This window comes from Cervus elaphus, chromosome 22, assembly GCF_910594005.1.
Source record: "Cervus elaphus chromosome 22, mCerEla1.1, whole genome shotgun sequence".
In the NCBI taxonomy this organism is placed as follows: Eukaryota; Metazoa; Chordata; class Mammalia; order Artiodactyla; family Cervidae; genus Cervus; species Cervus elaphus.
The window spans coordinates 21472047-21495415 of NC_057836.1; the positions used below are offsets into that span (position 1 = coordinate 21472047).

General features: G+C 41.2%; 1 protein-coding gene across 1 annotated transcript in view; it reads left to right on the forward strand.

Moving 5' to 3' along the window:
* The first annotated feature begins 11927 nt into the window (after nucleotides 1-11927).
* LOC122680354 (basic proline-rich protein-like) overlaps nucleotides 11928-23369 on the forward strand; it is a 38479-nt gene continuing 27037 nt past the window's right edge. The window contains exons 1-2 of the mRNA XM_043881627.1: nucleotides 11928-12034; nucleotides 13124-13161. Coding sequence (XP_043737562.1) covers nucleotides 11971-12034; nucleotides 13124-13161 — 102 coding nt within the window. The 5' untranslated portion in view covers nucleotides 11928-11970. The remainder of the gene's footprint in view (nucleotides 12035-13123; nucleotides 13162-23369) is intronic.

Below are 23369 nucleotides of genomic sequence, written 5' to 3' on the forward strand. Positions count from 1 at the left end.
CTGTATGGTTCATGGAACTCAAACTGGTGCTCAGTAACAATCAAGATGGGTGCGATGGGGAGAGAGGTGGGAGTGATCTTCAAGTGGGAGGGCACATAGGTAAACCTATAACTGATTTATGTTGATGTTTGGGAGAAACCAACACAATACTGTAAAGCAATTATCCTCCAATTAAAAATAAGTTAACTGAAACAATCATCCTGCAAAGCAGAAAATGTGGGTTCAGTCCCTGAGGGGGAAGATCCCATGAAGACGGGCTTTCCTGGTGACTCAGATGGTAAAGAATTCACCTGCAATGCAGGAGACCTGGGTTCGATCCCTGAGTTGGGAAGATATCCTGGAGAAGGGCATGACAACCCAGTCCAGTATTCTTCCTGAAGAACCCCCATAGACAGATGAGCCATGGGCTACAGTCCACAGGATCACAAAGAGTCGGACACGACTGAGCAACTAAGCAGATGTGCACGTGGAGAAGGAAATGGCTACCCACCCCAATATTCTTTCCTGGGACATCCCATGAACAGAGAAGCCTGGTGGGCTACAGTCCATAGGGTTGCAAGAATCGGACATGACTTAGCAACTAAATGACAAGGTACAAATGTTTTCAAGAGGATGTCCAAAGAAGCTAACTGTGGTGGATTTGGGGTAAGGAACAGGAGAGGTAGGATATGATAAGCCTTTAAGTGTTAGTCTCATACTTTCTGTTTATTTTTTACTAACTTGAGCCTTTATAAGCAATATTTTAAAACTACATAACTTAGCAGTAAAATTTTTCAGTATCATTCATCAGGGACACTGGGCCTAGGAGGTCTCAGTTCAGTTCAGTCACTCAGTCGTATCCGACTCTTTGTGACCCCATGAACCGCAGCATGCCAGGCCTCCCTGTCCCTCTGAGAGGTCTAGTCAGGTGGAAACTTGAAATGGGAAATCAATGAACCTGAGGAGGAAGAGAGGAGCGGATCACAAGGCACCAATCACTCTATTTCCTCATTACCAAACAGCTTTAAGACAAGTAGTAATCATTAGGGAAATGGCAGTTTGTGGTCCATGTTTCTCAAAATCAGAATCAACTTGGATACCATGTTAAAAATACACAGTTGTTGTTGTTGTCCAGTCTCTCAATCATGTCCAAATATTTGTGACCCCATGAACCGCAGCATGCCAGGCTTTCCTGTCCTTCACTATCTCACAGAGCATGCTCAAGCTCATGTCCATTGAGTCAATGATGCCATCCAACCATCTTGCCCTTGTTGTCCCCTTCTCCTCCTGCTTCAATCTTTCCTAGCAACAGGGTCTTTTCTAATGAATCTACCCTTCACAACAGCTGGCCAAAGTATTGGAGCTTCAACTTCAGCATCAGCCCTTCCAATGAATACTCAGGTTTGAGTTCCTTTAGGATTCATTGGTTTGATCTCCTTGCAATCCAAAGGACTCTCAAGAATCTTCTCCAACATGTCCGCTCAAAAGTACCAATTCTCACCATTCAGCCTTCTTTATTTTCCAAATATCACATGTACACATAACTATTGGAAAAGTCATAGCTTTGACTAGATGAAACTTTGTCAGCAAAGTAATCCCTGTTTTTATAATTTTTCATAGCTTTTCTTCCAAGGAGCAAGTGTTTTTTAACTTCATGACTGTAGTCACAATCTGCAGTGATTTTGGAGCAGAGGAAAATGAAGTCTGTCACTGTTTCCATTCTTTCCCCATCTATTTGCCATAAAGTGATGGGACCAGATGCTGTGATCTTCATTGCATCATGGCTGTCTGAGGAGGCCTTGCAAACAGCTGAGAAAATAAGAGAAGCAAAAGGCAAAGAAGAAAGGGAAAGATATACCCATGAATGCTGAGTTCCAAAAAACAACAGGGAGAGATAAGAAAGCCTTCCTAAATGAACAATGCAAAGAAACAAAGGAAAATGATAAAATGGGAAAGATGAGAGATCTCAACAAAATTAGAGATACGAGGGAACATTTCATGCAAAGATGGGTGCAATAAATGACAGAAATGGTATAGACCTAACAGTAGCACAAGATATTAAGAAGAGGCGGCAAGAATACACAGAAGAACTAAACAGAAAAAATCTTCATGACCCAAATAACCAAAATGGTATGATCACTCACCTAGAGCCACACATCGTGGAGTGTGAAGTCAAGCGGGCCTTGGAAAGCATCACTGAGAACAAAGCAGGTGGAGATGATGGAATTAAGGCTGAGCTATTTCAAATCCTTAAAGACGATGCTGTCAAAGTGCTGCACTCAATATGCCAGCAAATATGGAAAACTCAGCAGTGGCCACAGGACTGGAAAAGGTCAGTTTTCATTCCAATCCCAAGAAAGGCAATGCCAAAGAACGCTCAACCTGCCACACAATTGCACATATCTGACATGCTAGCAAAGTAATGCTCAAATTTCTCCAAGCAAGGCTTCAACAATACATGAACAATGAACTTCCAGATGTTCAAGCTAGATTTAGAAAAGACAGAGGGACCAGAGATCAAATTAGCACTTCCATTGGATCATAGAAAAGGCAAGAGAATTTTTTAAAAATTTACTTTTTCATCATTGACTATGCTTAAGCCTTTGACTGTGTGGAGCACAACAAACTGTGGAAAATTCTTCAAAAGATGGTAATTCCAGACCACCTTACCTGTCTCCTGAAACACCTGTACTCAGGTCAAGATGCAACAGTTAGAAATAGACATGGAATAATAGACTGCTTACAACTTGGGAAAGGAATACCTCAAGGCATCAGTGATTCACTAACCACTGAATCATTTTGATTCTCAAAAATGTTTGAGACCTGTATGGATTAATGACCTTGAATTATACCTGTTATTAAATTTCCAGATTGCTGGGTTTGTGGGCCTTGTGGAGTCTTTGTGAGCTATCCCCTCCAGATAGGGGTCTCTAATCCTTCCCAGGAGGAGGTGGGGGAGAATGGCAATTACAAGGACATCTTGATGGGAGTGGTCCCTGCTGAGGTTCATCATCTGGTTGTGGTCCCTGATGAGGTTGATCTTCTTGTGGAGGTGGTGTCTGCTGAGGTTCAACATCTAGGTTTTCACCACTAGCAGGGGATCCAAGTGGTGATGCTCTAGGTCCCTCAAGATTCTCTGAAACTGCTCAGAAAATCCCTGGTTTTGGTTCTCTACATGGCACAAGAATAGAAGAATTAAGTGATGGAAGACTCCCACCTCATTTTCATCTCTTACCAGAGATGACCTTATCAGATAGTCACTTTCTCCCAGGACCTGCTTCTTATCTGTCAACTTCCCTCTTACCTCAGCTTCATTTTGAAGTATTCAACCATATACTGGTGATATTGTAGTTCTTTGATCCTGAGACAAACATGTGTCTTCAATTTGGATGGAAAGACAGTGATGTATACATTAGAATATTCAGAGGATGCTTCCATAGACAGAAGAAAAGCAAAGGGATTGTCCATGTCAGTTATGTTGCCAGTTTTATTTGGGGTCACTGACATAACCTGAAAACTGTGACTCCAAGTCTCTCCAGTTGAGTGCATATGTGGAACCCTGCTACGCTCAGACCAAGCAATAATAAGAGAGAGAGGAAGATAAAGTGATGGCTCACACAGGCGTCACTAAATAACTGTGGGCAATTTTAATTCAGTACAGGGACTAAGTTGTTTAGAGAAACATAAAGAAAGGGACCTAAACTCCACTTTTTTGCTTTTTCCTTAAACCTTATATTTATACCAATGAATAGTGAGGAAGTAGAAAATAGTTGATATTTGGTTCTCAGGAATCATTTCTGCACAAAGGGAAAAGGCAACACACTCCTTGTTATCCAAGATAGAAATCTCTGCTAGTAAAGTTTGGCCCTGCTCATAGCCCTGCGATCAAGGTTGGGTGAAGGATTATCTTTACCTTTAGGAGCTCTAACATGAATCAGTTTATGACAAGACAGTGATGCTAGTAAGATGTCAGAAGAATGAAAAGTTTTAACTCAAAGAAAAGGGGGGTTGATTTGATTGAGGATTAATTATTTTATAATTGCACAATTGAAAACCCTTCATTGTTGTCTTCTAGGCAAAGAAGTGGAAGTTGGAGAAGAGAGTTCTTTCTAAATCCTTCGGGGCTCACAACCGTTCTACAGGAAAAGAGACATTTCCAGCCACAACTTGTATGTTCTCTAAGTTAACTTTTGAACCCCAATCTGTGATGCTGTTTCAAAGGGAGGAAGACATGCAGGGGTGGCAGAGCTGCTTGTTTTGAGGATCAGTCCTTGAGGATTCAGGTCTTTTGTCATGTGAATTTGATACCTAAAACCCTAATGCTAATTTAGGTTAAGTGCTGGGATATTCCAATGTCATATTGTAGTGTCCTTCTGTCCTCTTAATTCATGAAATACTTATATTAACACGGTTTCTTAAGGTTGCAGGACCAGAAGTAAACATGTGGATACAATCTTGCCCATACTGGGCACAGCACATAGAAATATTCAATGTGGGTGGGAGTAAAATGAGAGCACTGGGCCCTGGAATCTCTGTATCTCCATGTAGAGAGAAAAGGAGTCTCTCTCTCCGAGAAAGCTCTGAATGGGCTTCACTTCCTCCATCCATCTAGCATTCCCTAGCAAAGCCACTGTCATCCACTGCCTACCTCAGTTACCATAGCATCTTCATGAGGGAATTTCTCTGTTCCAGTCTTGTCTTTTTATAATTCATCCTTCATTACAGTCAGAGTGATTTTTCTAAAAACACAGATTTTACTTTGTCATTCCTCTGCTTAAAGTTCTGTATCAGGCTCAAATAGCACTTGAAATAAAATGTGAGGCCTTGGCACCAGTGACGATGTAAAGGGCCTTGTCCTTGTCTTAAGAACTTTGAAGTTCATCTTTCCTTTCATATATGTCTCCTCTTTACCAGCTTCCTCACTGCAGTGTGATCTTTCAAGTCTGAAGCAGTGTCTCAGCACTCTCCCCCTTTATTCTTACCAGAAACTGGGCCTTGATCTGAGCTCAGGACCAGCAAGGCCACGGAGTAGCATCTTGGAGGAAGCTCTGGAATGCTGTCAACTCAGTGCTGGGAGAAACCAGACAGCTTCCTTAATAAAGGTGACCAGAAAAGTGATATCTTTGAGTTCTATACTGAGAAGTCCTTGTCACTGGACAGACATGGTCATAGTTGGGACTTAGCCCCGCAGAATGGAATGGGTTGGCTGTGCCTAGTGTCTTGTTTTTAAAAGGTGCAACATGCAACAAGGGAGAGTTTTATAAAATCAATTTCCAAGCAGTCACAACTGATACTAGAATTCTTCTTTCATGTATGATTTTCCGTCTGTTCCTTGAGACTCTTTCTCTGTCATGCCTATGTGTTCATGTGTTTATGTGTGTGTGTTCACAGTGATCCTATAACCCAATGTGAAGTTTGTCAATATCTTTGTCCATTATTATGACTGAACTCCGTCATTCATGGTTTTTGGGTACCTATATATATGATATGTAGCAGAACATTTTGATTATGTAGAGATTATCGTGGTTTACCTTTGAAGTGTGAGTGGAGAACCCATGCCTGTGTACACATGGAAGGCAGAAGTTTGACCCTCAGTCAACTCAGACCCTCAGAGGTCATCTACGATTTTTTGGTTCTATTAGGGAAGCTTGTCCTTGTTGAACAAAGATGGCCTAAGACTTTCTATCATTATTATTATTTTGGGGAGTTATAAAATTTAGAAAAACAAAGGGATACACAGAATTCACCGTCAGATATCTAGGACAGAAAAAGACGAATATAGTTCCTTGAATAGATCATCTTATTTTATGTGTCTAAGACTTCTTCCATGCCCTTTCCCTTTTCTGAAATTTCCCATAAAATTCTGTTTGATTTTATTTCTTCTAGGAAATATTTTTACCACCCCCCTAACCCTGGCTGCCACTGGCAATTTAGTGACCACAATGATGCATTCCAAATAAGACACTCTGATACTCTCTTCATATATACAGTGGAATATTACTCAACCATTAAAAGTTATAAAATAATGCCATTGACAGTAACATGGATGGACCAAGAGAGTGTCATAAGTGAAGTAAGCCAGAGAAGGGGAAATATTATATGATAGTATTTAATAATAATAATAAGGGGAAATACCCTTAGGTGTGATCTAAAAAAAAATGACAAAATGAACTTACAAAACAGAGAGACTCACAGGCTGAGTTCCCTCACTGTCCACCTGAAACCACCATGACATTGTTCATCAGCTAAGCCCAGTTTAAAATAGGAAGTTTAATGTTTGCGGGGAAAGAGGCCTCAATCGCATTGCCTTGATGTTCTATTTTCTATCAGCTTTCCATCAGTTACAACATGTTACAAAATGTTTTCTCAGATTGTCATTTAGCAAAGGGAATTTTCTGTAGAATATTTTGGATGCTCATTTCTCACCATTCTCTGTCTAAAACTTATTTGTTGTTATTTTCTTGGCTTAAGTAATCCTGTGTGTTTTTTTTTTTTTTTTTTTTTAACTTTTGTATGTGGTAGTTTTGCTATGAAATTTCAGGGAATATTTATCTGACCACTTTTAGGGCCTATGCTATAATTCACTGGTTTTGTTGACTTTAACTTTAAAAAATTTCTTCAAGGTATGTGTTTCCAAATTCTTATTTTACCTGCATTGCAATTTTCAGGTGCTTGTTATACTGTTATATTTAGTAGTTGTCTACTCATCCTTTTATTTGATGGTTGAAATAGTTAATATCATCATCTGGAATTTATTTCAGAACTAGAACAGGGTTTATGTAATTGTTCAGCTTTTGAGCAGTATTGATGGTAATTTTTGCCAAGATCATGCCATATGGGTCCCATCACTTCATGGCAGATAGAAGGGGGAAAGTATAAACTATGACAGATTTTATTTTCTTGGACTCCAGAATCACTGCACACAGTGGCTGCAGCCATTAAATTAAAAGACACCTTTCCTTGGAAAGAAAGCTATGATAAACATAGTGTATTAAAAAGCAGAAACAATATTTCAAAGGAACAGCATGTATACTATCTATGGTGAAACAGATCACCAGCCCAGGTGGGATGCATGAGACAAGTGCTCGGGCCTGGTGCACTGGGAAGACCCAGAGGAATCGGGTGGAGAGGGAGGTGGGAGGGGGGATCGGGATGGGGAATACATGTAAATCCATGGCTGATTCATATCAATGTATGACAAAACCCACTGGAAAAAAAATAATAATAATAAAAAAATAAAAAATAATAAAAAAAAAAAGCAGAAACATCATTTTGCTGACAAAGTCTGCATAGTCAGTGCTGTGGCTATTCCAGTAGTCATATAACGATGTGAGCGTTGGACCATAAAGAAGACTGAGCAACAAAGAACTGATGTTTTCAAATTGTGGTGCTGGAAAAGACTCTTGAGTCTCCCTTGGACTGCAAGGAGATCAAATAAGTCAATCTGAAAGGAAATCAACCCTGAATATTCATTGAAAGGACTGATGCTGAAGCTGGAGCTCCAATACTTTGTCCACCTGATACACAGAGCCAACTCATTGGAAGAGACCCTGATGCTGAGGAAGATTGAGTGCAGGAGGAAAAGGGGTGACAAAAGGTGAGATGGTTAGATGGCATCATCGACTCAACAGACATGAATTTGAGCAAACTCTGGGAAACAGTGAAGGACAGAGGAGCCTGGTGTGCTACAATCCATGAAGATTCAGAGAGTCAGACAAGACCTAGAGACTGAAAAACAACAACGAAGTAGTAACTTCAGAATGATGTTCTTGAGTTCTCACAAGGAGAGTCACAGAGCCGGAAGTCCTGAAGGCAGTGTCCTTGACCGATGTGAATGAGTGGGTCACTTGCTCTGTAAATGAGGTCTGGGCCTTTGTGAAAGGTTGCAGATAATATTGCAGGAAGGCTTTCTGATACAGTGAGTTTTTCTGTAGATAACTGTGCCTTTGCAGAGTGACTGGGCAGATTGGTTTCTTTTCCTGGCGTAATAATGGATATATTCCAGAAAGGGGCCTGTATCCACAGTTGGCAATTTGGGACACCTGCATGTCTATATGGTGAGGCAGAATGACTCCAGCTGGGCTTGGCAGGAGAGAGGGAGTAGTTGTAGGGATAAAAAGATCCCCTCTCGGTATTGGGAGCAATGTTTCTGGTTTCCTCAGACAATAATTTGGAAAGCAAACTGGAGACAAATGAGTCCTCACAAGGTGGCTTTTGGTAGACCTTCCAGAGACAGAGGAGAAGGGTCAGAGACAAGGAGAGGGAAGTGGCAGCAAACTGGAGTAGGGGCTGGGAAGAGGGCGGTCCTGCTGGAAGGCAGGCTTCCCTTTGGCTTGGTGAGGAAAATAACAAGTGGCTCTTCAAAATATCACCCACTTTGGAACCTTTCAATAACCTTCTCCAGTGTCAACCACGAAGGTGAGAGATTAGTGTGCTGTGACAGGAAAAATATCAGCCCTGAACTCACCAGTCAGAACAAAAACAGAGGAAATGGAAAAGCTGAAAGAGAAGGCTGTCCATCAGGAAGGGTCAGGAGGAAGCAAAGAGCATGACCACAGCAGCAGCTTAGGTACCTGAAAAGGAACAGAAGCTCTCAAGCAATGAACTTGCCTCCTCATACGGATGCTTAACTTGACATGTATCAAGGCGAATTCCTAATTTCCTTCCCTAAAACCTGCTCTCCTGCAATCTTTTCTCAGTTAAAAACAGCTGTTTCAGAAAAATTAAAAAATAAAAGGCAGCTGTTTCATCCATTTGTTTAAAAATTAACTGGGGATTCATTCTGGACAACTCTTCCCCCATACTTCCACATTAGCAAGTCCATTTGGCTGGACCATCAAAGCATACCCCAAATATGAGTCCATCCATAAGATCTACCACAGGAATCTGGTACAAGAGGTGTTTGTTCTCTCCTAGAGGAGTTAACAACCTTTCAGCTGGTCTCCGTAACATTCTTACCTTCCACCACATCCCATATCAGTTCTCCACTCAACAACTGGAATGACCTTGAAAAAATACAAATTAGATCATATCACTTTCTTGCTTAAGCACTCCCAGTTTTCCCCTTACAGGTGTAGTCAGGTATACATTTCATACCTTAACTTTCAACAGCCATATTGTCAGTGACAGAAAAAGAGGCTCCAAAAGGGGCACAATATGACCATTGTTCCATCTAATCCTCCAACTCTAGGAAGTCAAATTAACAGAAATTGACAGAATTACCCTTGGTTGTTTCACAAAACAAGTGCTGCATCTTTTTTTTATTTATTTATCTTTTATTGAAGGATACATGCTTTCCAGAATTTTGCTGTTTTCTGTCAAGCCTCAACATGAATCAGCCATAGATATACATATCCCCTCTTTTGAGCCTCCCTCCCATCTCCCTCCCCATCCCACCCCTCTATGTTGATACAGAGCCCCTGTTTGAGTTTCCTGAACCATATAGCAAATTCCCGTTGGCTATCTATTTTACACATGGTAATCTAACTTTCCATGTTACTCTTTCCACACATCTCACTCTCTCCTCCCCTTTCCCCATGTCCATAAGTCTTTTCTGTATATATGTTTCTCCATTGCTGTCCTGCAAATAAATTCTTCAGTACCAGTTTTCTAGATTCCATAGATATGTTTTAGAATACAATATTATCTTTCTCTTTCTGACTTACTTCACTCTGTATAATAGGTTCTAGGTTCATTCAGCTCATTAAAATGACTCAAAGACATTCCTTTTTATGGCTGGGTAGTATTCCATTGTCTACATGTACCACTACTTCTTTATCCATTCATCTGTCGATGGACATCTAGGTTGCTTCCATGTTCTAGCTATTGCAAATAGTGCTGCACTGAACAGTTGAATACTTGTGTCTTTTTCAATTTTGGTTTCCTCTGGGCATTTGCCTAGGAGTGGGATTGCTAGATCATAAGGTGGTTTTATTCCTAGTGTTTTAAGGACTCTCCATACCATCTTCCATGGTGGCTGTATCCATTTACATTCCCACCAACAGTGCAAGAGCGTTTCCTTTTGTCCACACCAGCATTTATTGTTTGTAGACTTTTTGATGATGGCCATTCTGACTGGTGTGTAGTGATATCAGGTTTTGGTTTTGGTGTGCATTTCTCTAGTAATGAGCAATGTTGAGCATCTTTTCATGTGTTTGTTAGCCATCTGTATGTCTTCCTTGGGAGAAACATCTGTTTAGGTCTTTTTCCCACTTTTTGATTGGGTTGTTTGTTTTTCTGGTTTGAGTTGTATGAGCTGCTTGTATATTTTGGAAATTAATCCTTGGTCAGTTGTTTCATTTCCTATTATTTCCTCCTATTCTGAGGGTTGCCCTTTCACCTTGCTTAGAGTTTCCTTTGCTGTGCAAATGCTTTTAAGTTTAATTAGGTCCCACTTGTTTACATTTGTTTTTATTTCCGTTACTCTAGGAGGTGGGACATAGAGGATCTTGCTGTGATTTATGTCATCAAGTGTTCTATGCTTTCTGCTAAAAGTTTTATAGTTTATGTCTTACATTTAGGTCTTTAATCCATTTTGAATTTGTCTTTGTGTATGGTTTTAGGAAGTGTTCTAATTTCATTGCTGAACATGTAGCTGTCCAGATTTCCCACTCCATTTATTGAAGAGGCTGTCTTTGCCCCATATTGCTCCATATTCTTGCCTCCTTTGTCAAAAATAAGGTTGCTGTGGGTGCATGGGTTTATTTCTGGGCTTTCTATCTTGTTCCATTGGTCTACATTTCTGTTTTTGTGCCAGTACCATACTGTCTTCATGACTGTAGCTTTGTAGTATAATCTGAAGTCAGGAAGGTTACTTCCTCCAGCTCCTTTCTTCTTTCTCAAGACTGCTTCGGCTACTTGGAGTCTTTTGTGTTTCCATAAGAATTGTGAAATTTTTGTTCTACTTCTGTGGAAAACGTCATTGGCAATTTGTCAGGGATCACATTGAATCTGTAGGTTGCATTTTGTACTATAATCATTTTCATTTTCAGAATATTGCTTCTTCCTACCCAGGAACATGGAATATCTCATCTATTTATGTCTTCTGTGATTCTTTCACTAGTGTCTCAAAATTTTCTATGTATAGTTCTTTTGTCTCTTTAGGTAAGTTTCTTCCTAGACATTTAATTATTTTGGTGCCATGGTGAAATCGGATTGATTCCTTAATTGCTCTTTCTGATTTTTATTGTGAGTATATAGAAATGCAAGTGATTTTGGTGTATTGATTTTGTATCATGAAACTTTTCTAAATTCACTGATTAGCTCTTATAATTTTTGGTACTATCTTTAGGGTTTTCAATGTACAGTATCATGTCATCTTCAAACAGTGAGAGCTTTACATCTGCTTTGCTGATCTGGATACTTTTTATCTCCTTTTCTTCTCTGACTGCTGTAGCTAGGACTTCCAGAACTCTGTTGAATAATAGTCATGAAAGTGGACATGCTTTCAGTATCTGGTGGCCCGAAAAGGCTGAGGGTCAGACATCTACCATTCATGTGTGCCCATGGATGTTATCCACATATATTTCATAAATAAACTGAAATGATCTCAATTATCAAAATGATTTGCCATGCATCATATACATAGGTAAAAAAATACCATGAATGATGTAGTTTGTGCCACATGAAGGCCAGAGATCACAGTTAAAACACACACAAATGACAAGGGGAAGGACAAAGAAATGCATTCACCAAAAAGACTGACTATCGGATGGCGACAGAGCAGTTCTAATATCTGTGCTGAATGCTTGGACATTCTCCCTCAAAAGCTTTGCCCACGTCACATGTTGTACCTTTTACAAACGACACACTAATATCATTCTATCCACTCCATCCTCCTGGGATAAGTCCCAACTATAACTGTGTCTATCTGATGACAAGATCTGCCCAGTATAGAACTCAAGGATACCATTGTTCTGAACCCCTTCATAAAGGCAGCTGCCCGGTTCCTCCCAGGACAGAGCTGAGAGCAAATCGAGAGCTTCTTCCAAGATGCTGCTGATCCTGCTCTCAGTGGCCTTGCTGGCCCTGAGCTCAGCTCAAGACCTGGTTTCTGGTAAGAATAAAGTTGGGGGGAAAGGGTGCTGAGACTCTGCTTGGGGCTTGGAGGATCACACTGACTGCAGTGAGGAAGCTTGTAAAGAGGAGACATAAGTGAGAGATGTGGCTGCAGGCTGCTTAAGACAAGAGGAAGGTCCTTCACCTCCTCTGTGATGTGAAGGCCTCAAACTTAGTACAACTGGAAACCAGCACAGAATTTTTAAGCAGAGGAATGATAAATTAAGACTTATCTCTGTGCTATGAAAGGTATGTTACGAAAAGGCAAGACTGGCACAGACAAGTTCCCTCATGAAGATGCTATGATAATCAAAGGAGGCAGTGGATGAAGGTGGCCTTGCTAGGCGATGCCTGATGGACAGAGGAGGTGAAGCCCATTCAGAGCTATTTCAGGGACAGAGACAAGAGTAATAAATCTCTCTGTGTCTACCTAGAGATATGGAGATTCCAGGGCACAGTGGTCCCATTCTACTCTACCCATGGTTAATATTTCAGAATGTTTGCCCAATATAGGCAGGATTATATCCACGTCTTTACTCCTGGTTCTTTTACCCTGAGAAACCATGTTAATATAAGTAATAAGTTAATATAAGTATTTACATTATTATTATTTCTATAATATTATTTATATTTTTATGAAATTATTCTATATTTTATATTATACATTATATAAAATTTATTATATATTTATATATTATAATGTATTATATTACTATAATATTATATATTATATAAATTTATATAAAATTATTATTTTTATATTAAGTTAATATAAGTATTTCATGAATTAAAAGGGCAAAAGGACACTAAAACTTCACACTGAAATATTCCAGCATTTAACTTAAATTAGCACGAGAGTTGAAGGATCCTAGGAAGGACAAAATGGCCTCTCCTCTTTTGAGTTTCTGGTTGATTCTCAACACAGAAACAGGCCACCATGCTTTCATGTCTTCCTCCTTTTGCAACAGCATCAAGATGGCAGTCAAAAAGTTGTAATATCTTAGAGTATATACAGAGTGTGTCCCTTTTCCTGTAGAACATTGTGAGCCCTGAAGGATATAGGTTCATCTTCTGCTTCTTTTCCTAGAAGGCAACAGTGAAGAGTCTCTGAGCACCGTATTAGGTAAGTCGCAATTAATCCTCCATCATCTTTCTTTCTTTCATTAACAAATTTTCAGTTCTCTGGTGTCCTGTTATCATCATTATCTTATGAATAGTTATCATCAGTGCTAGAAACACTAAAGACAAAGGCCATCCTTTCTAACCTTGGTCTTAGGGACCATGAGCAAGGCCATAACATGAATAACATGAGGTCTAGCCTGGATGACACTGGATATGCTGCCTGCTTCCTCAGGCCATAAACGATGGTTGAGAGATGACAACGAAGGGAAGGAGTCACGTTTCTGACTCCTGCAGCCTACTGAGAGCCAATCACTCAACTATTGCTTTCTTCCTCAGTATTCTCTTTCAATATGTCATTTAGAAAACCTGCAAAGAAGCTAGGTCTGGTTCATTTTTGCTCTCGTTTTCTGCTCAGATATGTCACAGTACCTAATTAAAATTTGTGACTCCTGTTGGGCCATCATGTTGTCTCTCTCTCCCATTCCCTCTCTCTCTCTGTCCCACTACTGCTCCACACAGTTTCAGACCCAGAGGGTTCCACATATACTCTCAACAGGCCATAGGTGGAGTCATAGTGGGCAGGTTATGTCAATGAGCAAAAATATAACTGGCAAACATAACTAACATGATTAATCCTTTTGCTTTACTTCTATCCTTGGAGACATCCTCTGGTGAGTCTAAGCTATCCAGCACCTTCTTTTACCAAATTGAAGTCACTCTTTTGCTCAAGAGGAAAGAACTAAGACTCAGTTTCATTAGTATGTGGGTACTGCAAAAAGTGTTTAGGAAGGAAGCTAGTAGTTGAGAGGAGTACTGCAGAAAGAAGTGAGTAGGAAGGAAGCCAGTACTTGAGAGTCAGTTCTGGAGGAAGAAACTGTCCAAAAAGTTTATCAGAGATCAAAATGAGAGCAGAGCCTTCCATCACCTACTGCCTCTCTCTTTAAACAAACTCAAATTCAAACTCAGATGACTTCCCCAAACCACATCATGGAGGACCTGGAGGGCCACCACCTAGACCCCCCCCTGATGATGAAGGCAAAGGTGAGGAACCTCCACCAGGGACACCTCCACCAGGACCACCTCCATCAGCACCACCTCCACCAGGACCACCTGCATCAGGACCACCTCAACAGGGCCACATCCGCCAGGGCCACCCCCACCAGGACCACCTCCACCAGGGCCACCCCCACCAGGACCACCTGCGTCAGCACCACCTCCACCAGGACCACCCCCACCAGGACCACCTGCATCAGCACCACCTCCACCAGGACCACCTCCACCAGAACCACCTGCGTCAGCACCACCTCCACCAGGGCCACTCCCACCAGAGGAGCAACCCCAACAGAGTCCCGACGAAGACTCACCATCCGAGTAATCTGAAAGTCATTGACAGGTATGACTCCAGCTCACTCTCCATCAAGGGCCCTAGCCCTAGATGTCTCACACTTTAGTGAGTCACTGAATCAACAGAAAATATGTGAAAATTGCATAGTCCTGGACCCAAGTTCTAAAGGTGTCTATTCAGATAGTCTGAAATAAGGTAGCAAAACCTTATTATCATTACGAGCTATCCAAGATGATTCCTTTTGAGAAACAAGGATCATACATTGCTTTATTCCCGATGACCACCTGTCCTAAAGTGGGTTGGTGATGAGGAAGTACAGCATGTTCTCCCTTGTCCTTTTCTCTCCTCCTTCTCCAGCTCAATGACCTCTCTTCTCAGATTAGAATCTGACCAGGTCTCTCAGGTCCATGGCCCCTACTAAATGATACTTTAAGTTTAGGCTGCTAAATTTATCTAGCTAAAATATTTCCTTTTCAATTAGTATATGGTCAAGGTAAAAAAATAACTGAACAGAAAGGTATGAGGCTAACTCTTAAAGCCATCCACATCCTACCTTCCCACTTCCTTTCCCAAAGGCCACCACAGTTAACTCTTGAACATCCTCTTGGAAACACTTACGCCCTTAAACATAATTGTATTTTTTATCCACAAATGATGTCATATTTTTGTGGATTTATAGGTTGCTTATTTCCAATAACATAGTTTTTAAAAATATCTGTAGCAGTTCATAGAGTTCTATGGGTCTGTTTAAGCCTCATTTGTTTGCTTTTTAAGTTCTGCTATTCCATTGTCTGGCTGTGCCATTATTTCTTTAACCAACCCTGTATCAATGAACATTTAGGCCAATTCCAGTTGTTCACTGGAAAAATGGGTAGCAGTAACCATCTTTGTAAATATATATTTGAAGACTTTAAATAGCAACCCAGAGATAAACAACCTAAGAACAACCTTTTATATTGCAAGCAACAATTTAGAGCACATTTTCTATTAGGTGCATAAAAATGACATTAAAAGAAATTTGGAAGGAAACAGGAGAGGGAAGAAGAGAAGGGGAATGTGGGCTCTTAGCTACCTCCCTTTACTGTTATCTGTAAGGATTAGAAACCACCTGCCCACCTTGTAAGAACTTTCTCTTTTGCTTTTCAGAGCATGAGTATGAAGATACCAGTCCTTCAGAAAGCCATGACATTGGAAGAAGGCAGTCTGTCTTCAGTTCACCAATAAAATAATCAGCATCCAGTTTCTAAGTGTCACGTCTCATTCTGGGTGTTTGTGAGTCTGAAATAAGAGGGCCATGAACATCCAAGATCAGTTCTCACTGATGCTTCCAGCAGCCTTCCTCCTGGATTGTCTTCTTAGAGGACATGGTCTCTTTGTTCTTTGCTTGGGGACCAGAATGTGTATTTCCTTTCTACCTCCTGTTGCCTCCCCCTTCCACCTGACACCTTTATTCAGAAGCCAGGTGCCTCTCCTGTCCTTCCCTCATTTCTATAAGCACTAATGCAATGTTTTTATTATTTTCACACCTTTCTAACAATTTTAGGGAAATAAAGAAAATATTGCAAATGTGAAGAAGTGGCAAGAGCTGAGGGAATCCTTAAAATTTCCAAAAGAATTGATCCTGGTTTCTAGGGAAATAAATGTGATTCTAGGTCCCTATTCCCTCAAGCCCATTACCACATCCCCCTCTTTTAAATCATTTCTCAGTTATCTTTCTAAATCTCCCACCTTTCTACAACAAAATGTGAGTCAGTTTCATAGAGGAGATAACATGTTGTTTCTAAAAAACAAGGAAAATGTGGGGTTCTTCAGACATGAGTTTATCTTATCTGCTTTTATTAGCTCTGGACTTTTAGAAAGCTACTTCAATTCACAGAGCTTAGTTTCCCTATCCATATAGTGAGGATCATATTAACACCTATCCTACGGCACAAAGAATAGCAAATACCATACATAAATTCTAGCAGAGGAACTTTCCTGGTTGTCCAGTGGCTAAAACTTTAATCTCCGAATGCAGGGGACCTGGTTCGATCTGTGGTCAGAAAACTAGATCCCACATGCAGCAACTATAGATCTCCATACTGCAACTAAGACACAGCACAGCACAGCACAGACAAATAAACAAAAATAAATACTCCTTTTCAACACTGGCAAAGATTGCCTTCACCACTTCCTAATAATTATTATAGGGGAAGCTAGTACATGAGAAATTGTAAGAAATTAAATATTTCCCAATTTAAACTGTTCATATTGCGTTCTCAGAAGGTCAAATTACAATATTTTCTGACAACGCCTCTTCCAAATTCAAAAAACAATGAAAAATGCTTTGCTTTCTGGTAGCATTTTCTGGTGTCTTTTCATCTGTGTGATACTATTTTTGATACTGACACTGTCACGGTACGTGAACAACTTCCACTCACTTCCATTTCTTGCAAAGTTGGAAAATATTCCTGGGTTAAAAGACACGCTTACAGTGACCGTTAACAAAATCAATATTTAAAAAGAAACCCGACATTAAGGTTGTTGAGATCAAGTGAAAAAAAAGAATGTTTTTATTCCATCAAAGGCTCCCCTACCTTGAAATTACATGGAATGAGAATTAGTCTAGGATGGAAAGAAGCCCATTCATGAGCATCTCTGGCAAAGACTGACAAATCTTATGCACTAGAAAGAGGGGATCTCAGGAACATTCCTTCAGAACAATATTCATCCTAAATCCAGATCTAGTCACTATAGTTCTCTGAATGGATGCTGAGTATGATTTTATTTTCTTACCTACAAGTTCAGACTATTATGTTAAACAGAAGTTAACTGAAAGAACTATTTTACTTAAACTGCTTCCTGAGTTATTCATTTTTAAATATAATATAGAGCTTCTCACAGTGGATTGTAGCTTCGGACTATATTTCTGATTCTGATTTTGGCATCTACCGAAAGTAATAGAACCTTAAGCTTTCTGTCAGCAAAATGATAAATACGTTCTCTATTTTCAATAAAATAGAATGCATTTTATCATTTCACTTACATTGAACAAGTCTTTTTTGCCATATTTAGAAAAAAAAATTGTCAAAAATAATACTCCCCTCCTCCCCAAAACACACACACTGGTGTAAGGTATTGTCAGAGGTTGCGGTATGGGCACCAGTGATCACAGCAGGCCTTGGAGGTTTGGCAGCACTGGGATCTAGTACCACAAGACTCCCTCCTGGACCACTCAGTTCAGTTCAGTCACTCAGTCGCATCTGACTCTCTGCGACCCCATGAATTGCAGCACGCCAGGCCTGCCTGTCCATCACCAACTCCCAGAGTTTGCTCAAACTCATGCCCATCGAGTCAGTGATGCCATCCAGCCATCTCATCCACTGTGGCCCCTCCTCCTCCTGCCCCCAATCCTTCCCAGCATCAGGGTCTTTGCATGAGTCAACTCTTTGCATGAGGTGGACAAAGTACTGGAGTTTCAGCTTCAGCATCAGTCCTTCCAATGAACACCCAGGACTGATCTCCTTTAGGATGGACCGGTTGGATCTCCTTGCAGTCCAAGGGACTCTCAAGAGTCTTCTCCAACACCACAGTTCAAAAGCATCAATTTTTCGGTGCTCAGCTTTCTTCACAGTCCAACTCTCACATCTATACATGACCACTGGAGAAAACCATAGCCTTGACCAGACGGACCTTTGTTGGCAAAGTAATGTCTCTGTTTTTTAATATGCTATCTAGGTTGGTCGTAACTTTCCTTCCAAGGAGTAAGCCTCTTTTAATTTCTGGCTGCAGTCACCATCTGCAGTGATTTTGCAGCCCCAAAAAATAAAGTCTGACACTGTTTCCACTGTCTCCACATCTATTTCCCATGAGGTGATGGGACCAGATGCCATGATCTTAGTTTTCTGAATATTAAGCTTTAAGCCAACTTTTTCACTCTCCTCTTTCACTTTCATCAACAGGCTTTTTAGTTCCTCTTCACTCTCTACCATACAGGTGGTCTCATCTGCATATCTGAGGTTACTGATATTTCTCCCAGCAATCTTTATTCCAGCTTGTGCTTCCTCCAGCCCAGTGTTTCTCAGGATGTACTCTGCATATAAGTTAAATAAGCAGGGTGACAACATACAGCCTTGACGTACTGCTTTTCCTATTTGGAAGCAGTCTGTTGTTCCATGTCCAGTTCTAACTGTTGTTTCCTGACCTGCATACAGGTTTCTCGAGAGGCAGGTAAGGTGGTCTGGTACTCCCATCTCTTTAAGACTTTTCCACAGTTTGTTGTGATCCACACAGTCAAAGGCTTTGGCATAGTCAATAAAGCAGAAATAGATGTTTTTCTGGAACTCTCTTCCTTTTTCAATGATCCAGCAGATATTGGCAATTTGATCTCTGGTTCCTCTGCCTTTTCTAAAACCAGCTTGAACATCTGGAAGTTCTCAGTTCATGTATTGCTAAAGCCTAGCTTGGAGAATTTTGAGCATTACTTTACTAGCGTGTGAGATGAGTGCAATTGTGCGGTAGTTGGAGCATTCTTTCGGATTGCCTTTCTTTGGGGTTGGAATGAAAACTGACCTTTTCCAGTCCTGTGGCCACTGCTGAGTCTTCCAAATTTGCTGGCATATTGAGTGCAGCACTTTCACAGCATCATCTTTCAGGATTTGAAGTAGGTCAACTGGAATTCCATCACATCCACTGGCTTTATTCGTAGTGATGCTTTCTAAGGTCCACTTGACTTTACATTCCAGGATGCCTGGCTCTAGGTCAGTGATCACACCATTGTGATTATCTGGTTCGTGAAGATCTTTTTTGTACAGTTCTTCTGTGTATTCTTGCCACCTCTTCTTAATATCTTCTGCTTCTGTTAGGTCCATACCATTTCTGTCCTTTATCGAACCCATCTTTGCCTGAAATGTTCCCTTGATATATCTTATTTTCTTGAAGAGATCTCTAGTCTTTCCCATTCTGTTGTTTTCCTCTATTTCTTTGCATTGATCCCTGAGGAAGGCTTTCTTATCTCTTCTGGCTATTCTTTGGAACTCTGCATTCAAATGAGAATATCTTTCCTTTTCTCCTTTGCTTTTCACTTCTCTTTTCACAGCTATTTGTAAGGCCTCCTCACATAACCATTTTGCCTTTTTGCATTTCTTTTCCATGGGGATGGTCTTGATCCCTGTCTCCTGTACAATGTCATGAACCTCCGTCCATAGTTCATCAGGCTCGCTGACTATCAGATCTAGTCCCTCAAATCTATTTCTCACTTCCACTGTATAGTCATAAGGGATTTGATTTAGGTCATACCTGAATGGTCTAGTGGTTTTCCCTACTTTCTTCGATTTCAGTCTGAATTTGGCAATAAGGAGTTCATGATCTGAGCCACAGTCAGCTCCCTGTGGACCACTAGAGGAGGCTTAATCACCAAGACCCCTTGCTGCCCCACCCTTAGTCCTCCTTTCAGTCCCACAGAGGCACTTCAAGTGATGCCAGTTTGCAGCTGGACTGGGATTCTGCAGTGTGGGTCTCAGTAGGCCAGCGTGCACCTTTGCAGTCAAGGCCAGGAAAAAGCTGCACTGCCTCAGGCTCATCTGTCTGCAGAAGAGGTGCAGGACTCTGAAACTATGAGGAATCTGCTTCGCATCACCCCCACCCTCACCATTGGTGGGTCCTCACGAAACAGGCTCTGGGACTGCCAGCAGATAGTCAGGGTTTGAGAGGACCCAGACCGGCCCACACTCTGAGGAAAGGGTAGGAGACTGAGGGCAGGTGGGGGTCCGCAGTCCACCTTTCACACACCACCTCCAGGTGGGAAGGAGAGGCCAGGGACCCAAGGACAGAAGGAGAGCCACCTGCTTCCCCAGATATCCATCACTGCTGTGCGGGGGCCTAGGCCCAGCCCAGAGGGTGCGATGTCACCACATCCAGCACTTCTGCAAGTCTTAATAAGACCTTTGTCAATTGTGTATGTTCTACCCAGCACTGACTTTCAGGTAGTGTTCCTACTGAAAAATGGCGTAAAGCAGACAGAACCAATTTAATCCAGGTTAGAAGAAAATAACATGGAATGTCACCTTTCTCAGCCCCAGACAGCCTCCAGCCATGGACTTAACACCTCTGTGTTAAAAAGAGGTGACAGAAAAAGAGGCTCCAATAAGGGCTGAATGTGATTCTTATTTCAGCCAGTCTTCCAGCCTTGGGAATTCAAATTTAGAGGTTGTGACAGGACCTTCAATTGTTTCACAAACTATGTGCTGCTCTCTTATTGAGGGAACTTCAAAACTCCACTTTAAAAATGTTTCAGATGTGTTCCACTTTAAGTACCTTTTTTTCCACCAAGATTGTTTTAGTTCCAAAGGCAAGAAACCCATCTAATTGGCTCTTCTGGAAAAGAAAAAATGGAATATGGAAATAAAAAGGACATCAAAGGTGAGTGGATTCAAAGGCTCAATATTTTTAAAAGGCTTTAGTAAATCAGTCTTCCCATACAAATGACTAACAAATACATGAAAAGATGCTCAACATCACTCATTATCAGACAAATGCAAATCAAAACCAAAATAGGTACCATCTCATGCCAGTCAGAATGGCTGTATCAAAAAGTCTACAAACAATAAATGCTGGAGAGGATGTGGAGAAAAAGGAACCCTCTTACACTGTTGGTGGGAATGAAAACTAGTACAGCCACTATGGAGAACAGTGTGGAGATTCCTTAAAAAAACTAGAAATAGAACTGCCATATGACCCAGCAATCCCACTGCTGGGCATACACACCAAGGAAGCCAGAATTGAAACAGACACGTGTACCCCAATGTTCATCACAGCACTGTTTACAATAGCCAGGATATGGAAGCAACCTAGATGTCCATCAGCAGATGAATGGATAAGAAAGCTGTGGTACATATACACCATGGAATATTACTCAGCCATTAAAAAGAATGTATTTGAATCAGTTCTAATGAGGTGGGTGAAACTGCAGCCTATTATACAGAGCAAAGTAAGTCAGAAAGAAAAAGAGCAATACAGTATATCAATGCATATATTGGAATTTAGAAAGATGGTGACGATGACCCTATATGCGAGACAGCAATAGGGACACAGATGTAAAGAACAGACTGTTGGACTCTGTGGAAGAAGGCGAGGGTGGGGTGATTTGAGAGATTAGCATTAAAACATGTATATTATCATATGTGAAACAGATCCCCAGTCCAGGTTCGATGCATGAGGCAGGGTGCTCAGGGCTGGTGCACTGGGATGACCCTGAGGGATGGGATGGAGAGGGAGGTAGGAGGGAGGGTCAGGATGGAGAACACATGTACACCCATGGCTGATTCAAGTGAATGTATGCAAAAACCACCACAATATTATAAAGTAATTAGCCTCCAATTAAAATAAAAAATAATAATAATTAATCAGTCTTCCCAAGTGACATAACCTTCTCCACCAGACATATCAACAGCTGAGTGTCATTCTCTCTTTGGCCCAGTCACTTCATTTTTGTGGAGCTATTGCTAATTGCCCCCCCCCCCCGGCCTCCGCTGTCCCCCAATAGCATACTGGACACCTGCCAACCTAGGGGCCTTATCTTTCACTGTCATATCTTTTTGAGTTTTCATACTACTCATGAGGTTCTCCAGTCAAGAACACAGGAGCGGTTTGCCTTTTGCGTCTCAGGTGGACCACATTTTGTCAGAACTCTTCCCTATGACCCATCTGTCTTGGGTGTCCCTACATGGCATGGCTCAAACCTTCATTGAGTTATGCAAGCCCCTTTGCCACAACAAAGCTGTGATCCATGAAGGGGAAGCTCTGGATGAGTCTGCTAGTGAAAATAAACTCCAATGCAGTAAAGAATAATACTGATAGAAACTTGGAATGTTATGTCCATAAATCAAGGTAAATTGGACATTGTCAAGAAAGAGATGGCAAGACAGAACACAGACATCTTAGGAATCAGTGAACTAAACTGGACAGCAATAGTGAAGTGAAGTGAATTCACTCAGTTCTGTCCAACTCTTTGTGACCCCATGGACTATAGCCCACCAGGATCCTCCATCCATGGAATTTTCCAGGCAAGAATACTGGAGTGGGCTGCCATTCCTTCTCCAGAGGATCTTCCAGACCCAGGGATCAAACCTGGGTCTCCCACATTGCAAACAGATGCTTTACCATCTGAGCCACCAAGGAAACTGGACAGGAATAGGTGAATTTAATTCAGATGCCTATTACATCTACTGCTACATTATATCCTGGTGGCTCAGCTAGTAAAGAATCCATCTACAATTCAGGAGATCTGGGTTCAGGCCCTGGGTTGGGGTGATCTCCTGGAGAAGGGATAGGCTTCTCTCTTTCACTCCAATATTCTGACCTGGAGAATTCCATCAACTGTGTATAGTGCATGGATTCACAAAGAGTCAGACACAACTAGGCAACTTTCACTTCACAGTATATGTACTGCTGTGGGCAAGAATCCCTTAGAAGAAACAGAGTGGCTCTCATAGTGAAAAAGAAGTCGGAAATGAAGTACTTCGGTGGAATGTTAAAAAGGACAGAATAATCTTTGTTCGTCTCCAAGGCAAACCATTCAACATCACAATAATCCAAGTCTTTGCCCCAACCAAAGAAGCTGAAGTTGACTAGCTCAATGAAGACCTATAATACTTTCTAGAACTAACACAAAAAGAAAATGTCCTTTTCATCATAGGGGTTGGGATGCAAAAGTGGGAAGTCAAGAGATACCCGGAATAACAGGCAGGTTTGGCCTTGGAGTGCAAAACGAAGCAGGGCAAAGGCCAACAGAGTTTTCTCAACAGAACCCACTGGTCACAGCAAACACCCTCTTCCAACAACACAAGAGACAACTCTACACATATTCATCATCAAGTAGTCAATATCA